The 10,910-nt window shown below is 40.8% G+C and overlaps 1 protein-coding gene across 1 annotated transcript; it reads right to left on the bottom strand.

Moving 5' to 3' along the window:
• Nucleotides 1–2,202: 2,202 nt before the first annotated feature.
• larp6a (La ribonucleoprotein 6, translational regulator a) lies at nt 2,203–8,452 on the bottom strand. Its single transcript, XM_003437676.5, has 3 exons — nt 7,543–8,452; nt 5,662–5,860; nt 2,203–4,255 (listed from the first exon to the last, which is right to left on the bottom strand). Exons 1-3 carry the CDS (start codon nt 8,316–8,318, stop codon nt 3,161–3,163), a joined length of 2,070 nt encoding a protein of 689 aa, XP_003437724.1. The 5' UTR covers nt 8,319–8,452; the 3' UTR covers nt 2,203–3,160.
• Nucleotides 8,453–10,910: the final 2,458 nt, after the last annotated feature.

Below are 10,910 nucleotides of genomic sequence, written 5' to 3'. Positions count from 1 at the left end.
TAAGTGTTTGTCATCTTCTCTGAGTTGAGGAGGAGACGTCTAGTGATTATTTCTTTTTGGAGAGCTGTAATTTAAACACCAACCAGAGGCTTTTCAACTCTGCATCCATGAGATACTCTTAATAATATTTGTTCCTACTGACTGCTCCAGCCTTACCTCAGTTTGAATCATGCTGTGCTGTTACATACTCACATTAATGGATTTATCTGGACTGTGAACTTGATGGGTATGATCAGTCAGTGGGTTCAGCATAGATAGGTAATGGTGTAAATGTGTGCAATATGACTACATGACTATATAGTACAGGCTTTTAAAACCATGTAAAATAACTAGCAATGCAATGATGGAGTAATTGAGCAGTATACTGCTTAATTCACAGTGGTGTTACATAAAGTCATACAATACTTAATACATATGAAAAGCTGTGAAGTTTTATTCTTTAACAAATGTAATCTCCACATCCTTCTAATTCTCTCAAGTCCTAAATAAATAGCCTAATGACCTTACTAAATAACATTTTATTCATATGTAACTGCACACTGCCCAATTACAAATAATGGCCCCTGTGAGAGTCGGTTTTTCTATTATCTGTCTTTATATCCTATTTGGTGTAAGTATGAAACTCTCCCTAATGGTTATTATAGAGAATCATATGAGAATAATAGTTTAATCTTGTGGTACTTTTCTCAAACAGTCATTATTCTCACTGCTAACATTAACAGTTACATGGAGTTGAGCCAAAATATTATCTGTTTAAGGCAGACACTATCACGACTTCCTAATTTTGAATTGCTAATCATGCAAAGAGAACAAAAGTTTATTCATCCCTCTCTTATGCAACCCCACTTAGTCCCATTGCATCTCTGAATTTTAGAGCATGGGCCCTGAACCTCTGCATCCAACACTGCCTAAGAGCTTGTGTCCTCCCATTGTGCTTACTCCTACAGGAAATAAGATTTCTAACAAAAAAGTGGATCAACAGAATGATGCAACCACATGAATTTAAAAGTCGTAACATCTCTACGAGCATCCAACAGCACGCTCCCTTCTTTCATATCTGAATGGTTGCTCAGAACTATTGGAAACCACTTGAGGACAAGGCACAAATTACATTGCTCATAAAAAGTAATAACCACTATTGTATCTTTTCATTTGGCTTTGCAACAACATGGGATCACAATGGAGTAATTAGTTTTATACAAATGAGCAGAGGATTTATCTGTGCAAAAGGGAAAACAAAGCTCTGAATATCTGAATTGAGGACAAACAATTGGTTTTGGCCTCCTTTGTTCTGATATTTCACTATTGTGGTAGGAAGTTGTTTTTGTAGTCATTGAGTGGCTAGCAATTTTCAAATACATAAAATCTGCATGTAAAATGCAGAAAAGGAACATCTGCAGGAAAAATGTAAATGTATAAGGGAAGCAACATGGACATGCTTCTCCATAGCAGACCCTGAAAGGCTTGTAAAGAATGTTTACATAAACTGAGCAAACAGACAAAATTGGGGGGGGGGGGGGACCATGCTGCAGTGCACAAAGAAGACAGATATGATATTCCCCAGCAGACAATACCAATCACCAAGCCAAATTTAGACAGGAATGTACTAAAACAATGATCCTGTCCAGTAGTCACTTCAGAATCCAAACCTCAATCTAATTAAGATCCTGTGGCAAGACTTGAGAACAGCCGTTCACTTGCAGTCGCTGTGCAACCTGACAGAGTTGAGTGCATGAATGGTATGTGTATGAAAAGTTATTCTCTTAATCTAAATTCAATGGATAGTTTACATATTACAATAGCAAGATGCAATAAATGCTCAGTGTTCTAGTAAATACATGTTGCATTTTTTTTATTTATATAAATAATCACCCCATGTTTCCTTTTCTCAGGTTTGTTATATATCCATCCAATGATAAAGTCATAGGATCAAATAATCCAAAAAATGTCATCCTCCCATCTGTGCAATTTATTTATTTAAAAAAAAAAAAAAAAAAAAAAAAAAAAAAAAAAAAAAAAAACACACCACACACACACCTCAAATGAGCCAATTTTGCTTTCCAAGTTTGGAATAGCTTCTACAGTCTGGGCACAGTAACAACATCTCACTTAATCCTGCTTACATATTGAAGGCAAAAATAAGATTGGCCATTTGAAATGACCACGACTAAAAGTAATGTCACAAAAAGAACTCAGGCAGAGTGCATATTTAGTGATTTATTTGTACAATAGGAATTGCAGTGTACAAATACCCCAGCTCAGATGTAAAGGCAAGAACATAAGAGCATCTATTCTGCCCGACCTGAAAATCCCTCAAACCTCATTGTGGGCTTAGACTGATGAAAACATGGCAAGGAGAAGTAAAACTTAACCAAAAAAAACAAAAAACAAAAAACCCCAGCAACAATCAAGCAGCTACCTGCTGAACATTTACAGGGATAAGGAGAACCTTTCCAACCAAGTGTACCAAAAATAAAAATAAAAAAATTTTTACAAAAATAATGTCCAATTTGAACATTCCAATCTTCGTGGCAGTGGAGCAATTATGGCCTCAGTTTAAGTAGTTTGTAAAAATGGAACTCGCATTAGACAAACACAGAAAAGGCATATGGCGACATTTCTATCAAGTCCATGTGCCTGTGAGACTTACACATTTGTACGCCATCCACAAACAAGATTTTTTTTTCCTTTTTTAAACATACAAGAGGACAAGACGCGCCCCCCCTCCCCCCCCCAACTTAAAAAAAAAAAAAAAAAAAAAAAAAAAAAAAAAAAAAAAGTAAAAGAAAAGTGGAATTCTTTCCTCCAGGTCACCCCAAGTAGAACAAGCTCTCATACAATGGAGGTGGCATGGTTCATGTCAGTGGTGTATTTAAAGTTCTCTCTCAAAACAATATTAATTTACATTCACTCAAATTTCCATTAGTGAATCACTAATGTTACCATGGTAACTCAAAATGTTGTATAAAAATATAACAGACTCAAAACTGATGCACTCAAAAAAAAAAAAAAAAAAAAAAAAAAAAAAAAAAAAAAGTATATATCTACACAGTCTCAAATGTGGGGTGGGGCTTGTGCAACATGGCCAAGAACTGTTTAAATTTCCTATATCTCATTTTATTTCTGGGGGGTCAGCGAATACATAATGAGGCTCCACATATCAAGTCTGAGTAGCAGCAGTCTTTCCCCTTTCAAATGCCACACAGTGAAAGCCACGAGTTCCATCAGGACCCCTTGGCAGCCTCGTTACTCCTGGCGGCAGGCCATCAGCATTCTGGATCTTTCTACCCAGCATCGGGCTGCCGACCGGGCTGCTTTCCTGCGATGCCACCTGCTTCCGCCGCTGAACCCACGGGCTCCCTGAAGGTGTGAGGCTACTGTCTGAGGAGTAATCTGCCCAACGACGCCCAGCCTCAGGGCTCAGTCTACCCTCAACGGCTAAGGGAGACTTGTGGGAATGAGGAGCTTTGCGCTGAGAACACGGGCTGGCACGAGGGCTAGACCAGGGACTGTTACGTGGGGACATACTTGGACTCAGGTGATTATTCTGGAAGCTAATGCCTGCAGTGGTGGGGCTGAGCTTGTTGCACGACTGGGATTTTCTAGCCAATCTGGGAGATGTAGGGGTGCTCTCCGTCTCTGAAGAGCTGCAAGCAGAGTCGTCCCCATGATACTGAAGCTCTCGTACCCGGCTGTTTAGAGAGCGGCTTTTCCGCATCCCGCCTTCCTCACGAGGACGTTCTTTTGGTACCTTCTTTTTAGGTGGCTTGGTGCCAATCAGAACCACTTTCAACCCCAGTAAACTGGGTCCTCCGTTCTCACTCCCCGCAGCTTCGTTGGCTTTAACAGCAGCCTCCACCTCCTCAAACTCCACAATGGCACATTCTTCAGTGCCCAGCTGAGCGTAGCGACCACTCAGCCTCTTCAGGTCAGCCGGCAGGTCCTTCCCAGGTTTCAAGACTCTAACAGAGGCAATGGCACCGTATGTTCCAAATGCTTTCAGTAACAGTTTCATCAGCTGCTCCTGTTGAGTGGCTCCTCCTTCAGCACTTCCATTATCCTTAGTGAGAGCAGCCAGCTCTGGCCACCTCTGCAAATCACTTAATAGTAGCATGCGGCTGGGCAGTGATTCGCTGGCAAAGACTGGTACTGCGGATTTACGGCGCACCTTACGCCCCTCATCATTCAGCTCAAGGATCTTTGAGTGTCTCAGAGCATAAGCAGTGGTTCTCCAGTCACGAGTCAAGTGTTTCACCTGGGGGAAAAAAAACAACACATCTTTGTTACAGTCATATACCCAGTGACCATCGAGTCACAATTTCAGTGCCACTACCTTTAATTATGAGTTATTAAGCTTCAGTAAAAATTGCCATGCTAACTTCAGTCTGTTACCAGGATAGACTAAGAATGTTTCACAGCTTCTTGGTAGTCATACTTCCTAAATCTCTAATTATACCCATTAAGTTAAGCCAAAAATTCTGACTTTACTATATTACCCAAACTTATGTTTTAGCTCAGTGATCCCGAGCTTATGGTTGAATCAGATTAAATCAGCAAGTGCCCATCCCTTACTATAGTCAGTTTGCCATATAGTGCATTCCAAACGTGTAGTGACTAGTACTCTGTTAAAGTATCCCACTATGCCTTAAACTGGTCTACAGCTGTCACTACCCAAATACTGTACATTGCTTGATACTGCGCCGAAGGAAAAATTAAACTGACTAGAGTAAGTAGTATGATGTTCTTTATCGTCTGCCACATGTACTGTTGCACAGGTGTATACTTATTACAAAAAACCCCCAATAATGTCAATTAATATGATCCTCTCAGGTACACGTTTTGGATGTCATCAAGACAGTCCCACCCACCTGCTGTTCAAACTGTTTGCAAGAAGCAACCAATCATGACAGTTGGCTTTTCAGAACAGAGAGCCTGCACCAAGTGCAAGGTAAATAATTATTTTTAACTGTAGCGATATTCTGTTTGAGTCTAAAAAAACTTGAGCTGGAAAGATTTTTATTCATCAAATTCAGAAATTTTTTTTTTAGAAAATGTACATCAGTATTTTTCTTCTGGCCAATGTAATCTGTCACAGTTTAGTCTTCTATACAGAGATACTGAGTAGGGAGTAAAATGTGTGAATGATCTTGAATACAATCTAAGATTAATCTGTGCAAACAGATCTAAAAAAAAGCCAACAAATCTGAATCGAGCTGAAATTAGCACAAGCTGTTGTGAATTAACGTGAGAATATCACCAAACAGCAACAGCTAGTCATGCTGACACTAGAAGCAGCCAGTCATTGTTATTCAGCTCTCACAAGCCTCCGTCACTAGGAGATAAAAATGACTTTCATCTTTATCCATATTTCAATTTTAAGACTACCTTTTCTCTCAGCATTACTTAAAAGTTAATTTATTCATTATGGTCAACTATAAATCACAATGTGCAACACAACATTGTAACTGGATTCCACACACACTGGCTAATCTATAGTAATACAAGACAAAATTCTGAGCCTCCAGTATAAAATTTAGTATGCGATGTGTATGTTTTAGCTAGCAGCAGAAGAGCATGTGTACTTTCCCACCTTAGCTTGATGTGTACTGAAATGAGACCTTGCCGTGTTTCTAGACTACCCCAAAATTTTGCCACCGTTACCTTTTTGAAGGAGGTGAGCAACTTGACGCTAACAAACCCAAGTTTGTTACGTCTGACATGTTTAAGCAGGAAGGCATCATGCTCCAAGTTTTCATCAGACAGGTAGTACTCAATCTGAGTAACCAACTTCTGGATAAGCTCTGGATCCGGGGGCTGCCAGCTCTCCTCCTCCAGTTCTCCTCCGCTGGTCCCGGCACCACTGTGTGTGGGAAGATAACGTGCATCATGGTCAGAGAACCTTTTTTAGTGCGTTGCCGAAATAGCAGAATGTTTCATATCCTTACCCACCAACATTACAACTGTTACACATTTTACTTTCATTAATACAATAAGCCAGAGGCTTACAAGTTTTTGGCAGTAATACAATCTTATCCTGTCATTTCTCCAAGCAACATGCTGGCATGAGAAGCGTTTGACCGTTTGCTTCCCTCCTTCCTAATTTTTCCTTGCAGCAGTTGACAAGCTGCGTCTCTAGCCACAGTCACCATGCCTCAGTGCCAGACCTTTACACCAGTGTCCCGCCAGTCCTGAAACTGCCAAGACCTCTCCATCTGAAGGCCAGAGTCACAGGCTCGCCCTCCCACATAGAATATGGTGGTTCACCACATCAACTTCACACAGTTTACAAAAACTGGTATCAACACTGCATAACTGAAGCTTTGAGGCATAATTTGACAGCAGCCTGACAGCTGCCGTAAAGCTGCACAGTCAGGTAGTCTTACAGATTAGTGTGAGGGTCTGAATGAAATTTTGTGGATGACTCATCACCTCCTCCAGCCTCCTCCCTCACACACCCTCGCTCAGCAGCTTTCCAGCCCACTGACCATACAGCTGGCACGAGCCCACATCTTCCCCAGGATATCAGATAAAGCACGACAAGAATTTAGAAGAGAATACCTTCCTGCATTCCTCAAATAATAGGACGAGAGGCACGAGCAAAGACAACGCAAGAGATTATTAGATAGTTATACATTTATTTTCAAGTCACTCTACACAAATTCTCTGGAGGAATGCAGGAGGAATATTAGACTAACAAACCAACAGCTTACATTTAACACTCCTAAAACCGATTCCTAGACCTTAACCAATTAAAATACCAGCTGTGTGAAAAACGTGCTGTAAAGCAATAGCTTGCAGGCGTTACCGAGCCCTTTGTCACACAGGTCACACCTCAGTAGCTCCAAGTAAACAAATGCTTGGTATGAAGAAAGCGATTCATTTTCCCCTTTGGCCTTTCTATCACTGACTCACTCTTTGCGCATGTAGTTCAAGTAGGGACCTTATAGGCCAGAGGATAAAAATAGCAGGCCATGACGCAGGGGAATTAGATTAAAGTGAAGGTGCCATCCTTTATCTCTCCGTCTCAGGTGTCTAGCTTTATAGCTATGATGCTGCCTACAGGTGGTTAAACACTTCCAACCCAAAAGACAATAATAAATAATAATATCCCTCACCCGTGTCTGTGAGGATTTACACTCCCAATTGTAAGCATCTATTTTCATCTCTCGTACTGCACTCGTTGCCGGGTTTTGTTGTGCCTGTGATGCACCTGTTGGAATTTGTGACATTTCTACAATAGCCTTTTATGTAAGTGGCATTCTTTCACGGAAACAAAACAGTCCAACTGTGCCAAAGCTGCTCCCGTGCTGTCATCATCAGCTTAAGAATAAAATTCAAAGCACAAAGACACTCGTGGGGCTCCAGTAAGAACTAACACAGTCACTTGTTTTACTTCCAACCTTGCTGAACTTCTTTGGAGGGAACTGAACAACTAAACTAACAGGTTTCACATAAACGTGTAGGATATGATTTTGTTACAGTTTCAGTTTTCACAGCACTAGGTATTACGGTAATTAACTTAAAGTAGCAAATAACACAAACCTCGATTTGTCATGTCTTCCGATTTCGTCCTCGCTACAGCTACCTCCGAGGAAGTCAGCATTATTGGATGGCACTTCCTCGGGTTCCTCGTCCTCAGCCGCTTGAATGGCCACTGTTATCGTCACCGTCCCCATCTCCTGCGAGAGCTGGTCCACGGTAATTACCTCATCGATGCCCTGCTCCCCCGACGCATCCGAGGCGCATTCCGTTGAGTTCACACTGGGTACCCCCACGGACCCGCTCATATTCTTCGAATAAGTCAAGGTGGTTCCACCCGGTCCCTTCACGTCCACGATTTTAGCAGCAGCAGCAGCAGCGCCTCTCTGGAAGCTTTTAATCTTACCCGACTCGAAGGCACAGACAGGATACTGGGCGCCCAAAGCTGCACGTCGCCTTTTCGGGCACAGGTGATGGCGGAGAAGGACCCAGGGGGCTCCGAAGACGCGCTCCACGGCTCGCCAGAGACCCCCGATCCAAATCAGACCCGACGAAGGGCCCTTAGGAGCAGCGGGGCTTGTAGCAGCCAGCGAGACGCAGTCTGGACCTGGTGAGACCGACGGTCTGGAGCCTCCTTGTGCTTCTGCTTCTGCTGCTGTTGCTGCTTTTACTTCCTCATATGTAAGAGGCTCTCCGCTTTTGAAACGAGCTCTGGGATTGGGCCGCTGTAGCGTCTCTTCGCACTCATTCCCAACCCACAAGCAAAAGCTGACACAAAGCCAAGAAGGAGGCAAGAGAAAGGAGAGGCAACGCATGAAGGCGTTCACCAAAGCGTACATGTTTTGGTTTTTAGTTTTCCCCCCAGACAGTGTTGTCTAAGTCTGCGAAAACACGAACGTCCCGGCCACATGTCTCTAAGTAGGGGAGCAAATTCACGTGTTTCTAATTGGGAAATTGCCGTGCCAAGGACGACCCCCTCCGCTAACGCTGCTAATTGGATAATCGGGTTTTAGCGTGTAGTGGCAAGCAGGAGGCAAGTTTTACAGGTACATGTCCCCAAAGCAAGCAGGAAAGTTGAACAACAGTAGCCGCTCGGGAAAGGCAGAGGCGGCAAGGGGTTAAAAGTACAGAAAACTAATCGTTATATTTGTTTTATTCTGTTATACTTTATTCAAAAATGATGTATTCAAGATTTGTATGCAACTGGCCAAATGTACGGGCCCACTGAAACCGACCCTGAACTGGCAGTTTAAGGTTTAAAAAACAGTTTTATGTTCTTGTTATAGATCCCCCCCGCTGAGTTATTGCAGTATACTGTTTCGAAGCCATGTCAGGATTTTTACTTTTTGTTAAATTTTATTTGAAATAAGTTAATCCACAGAATATAAATTCCAAAAATGATTGCCAATATCAGTGATCAGTGTTGATGTAAGTAAAAAAAAAAAGTAAATATTTAACATTTTTATTTAAAATATTTTCTACCAAACCATACTTCTGTTATAATTATTACCTTGCTTGCTCTTTAATGAAACTAGTAATATAAAAGTGAAACTTTTTGTTCTTCGTCTTAGGCCGTGAGCGCTTAATAAGAATAAAGTATATTTTCAGAGTCACTGATTTCATTACTGTTGCAGAGGAAATGTATGTAGGTGTCCAGCTAGAATATTATAATTATAATCATATGGTCACTTTCTTATAGGCTTTACCTGAGGTCCATTTTTGCAGCTAGCCATTGGCTTTCAGCTAATAACCCTACAAATCACCCACACCGATGTCATGCAGCCCTGCGTGAAATATCTTTACTCCTCCCCACTGGCAAGCCAGGCTCACAGCTGGTGGGCAGTCTGACTCATTCTCTGCACCACATGCCATACAGTGCTCCAGTTTGTGTACAATGCAACATGGGGAGAGAAAGGGGGACGGAGAGAGAAAATGAGTGAGAGAAAGGAAAGAAAAGTTTGCCAACAAATAATCTAAAGCATTTAGTGTCTTATTGTATGCTTATCTGCTTGAATCAACTCAGAGAGCCTGCCAGTTTGTAGAAATACCCAGGATTGCATTTGTGTTTTCTGTCTTTTTCGGTTTGTAATTCTAGTGAATTAGAAAAGTTTTCTGTGAAACAGAAGTCAGAAAACACTGTTAGGGTGATTGTGTTCATGGTAAAAACCTCAAAATAATCCCGCAGTCCACTTCCTCTTAACTATAATTGTTCCTTGGCATATATACTTTCATTTCTTTTTCAAACATCTGTTCATCTCTTTATAGTGTTTACAAAAATTTTACAATGAGGTACAAAAAAATCTTGTTTATGTGATTGGAGTGGCTCTATGATTCATCTGCATCTCATAACAAAAACAAAGGAAAAAAGAACTATGGGGAGTTTCAAAAATCAGAAGTCTTTGATTGGACTATTTGCAGGCACCTTTTTTGTCCACATCTTACTCTTTCATCTTTCATGATCAGTATTTTCTACCTCTTGGACCAAGAAAACTCTGAACATTAACCATGAAAGAGGGAATTTAAAGAGTTTTTCACTCCTTTTTTTCCCACTTTTTGAGCTTTTCTGTTTTCAATTTTCTTCAGGTGTTAGATTGTTTGTATAATCCCACTTGGGCATTTAAAGTAGTCACAAACATAGTATATAAAGTAATCTAATACATACAAAATCTGGAAACAATTTAAAAGATACAGACATATTTATAGATTACAAAACTGCACAGTCATTAAAACAACGTTAAGCGAATAACAATGAAAAGACAAAATGTGCACTGCACAAAAGCAGACTTGATATAAAACATGTTACTGAAATGCCCCAGTGAACAGATATGCCTTTAGCTAATTTTCTGAAGTCTGTATAATCAGCAAATCTCAGGTGAGCAGGAAGAGCATTCCATAGGTCAGGTGCCATGGCTTCAAAAACCTGCATGCCCACAAGCAGGTTTGTAAAACAGACAATAATTTTCTGGTATTCAGTTATAGAGTAATGATGGTAGTTTAAAAAAGGAAAAGGTTCGGCTCTGGTAAGGAAGCAAATGTGCTGTCACCAATGATTAATTGTCCAGCCTTTGATTTAAATCCAACCCAATATGGCATTGATTTTATAAAATAAAGCTTGAATTCCTGATGCTGTATGAGTCCTTATCAACCAGTCATCAGGACTGAAACCTCTCAGTTTTAGATATTTACAGATTTACTTTCAGAAGACAAATGTTAACATGTTATTGAAATGTATAAATGTATTATGACCTCAAAGCAGAGGTCAGTTATGCTCATTCCTTTAACATTTCCTGTTTGGTCAGTGTTGTTTTGTCAGTTTCTGGGTTTTATTACTTTGGACTAAAACATCTCAACAGCTCTAGGATGGGTTATGATGAAATTTAAAACTGACATTACCCTAAAAACTTGTGTAACCCCATGACCTTTCCCCTAAA

The sequence above is a fragment of the Oreochromis niloticus genome, linkage group LG1 (assembly GCF_001858045.2).
Source record: "Oreochromis niloticus isolate F11D_XX linkage group LG1, O_niloticus_UMD_NMBU, whole genome shotgun sequence".
Taxonomy (NCBI): Eukaryota; Metazoa; Chordata; class Actinopteri; order Cichliformes; family Cichlidae; genus Oreochromis; species Oreochromis niloticus.
The sequence above is the reverse complement of the archived record's forward strand: the minus strand, read 5'-3'. Positions and strand labels throughout refer to the sequence as shown.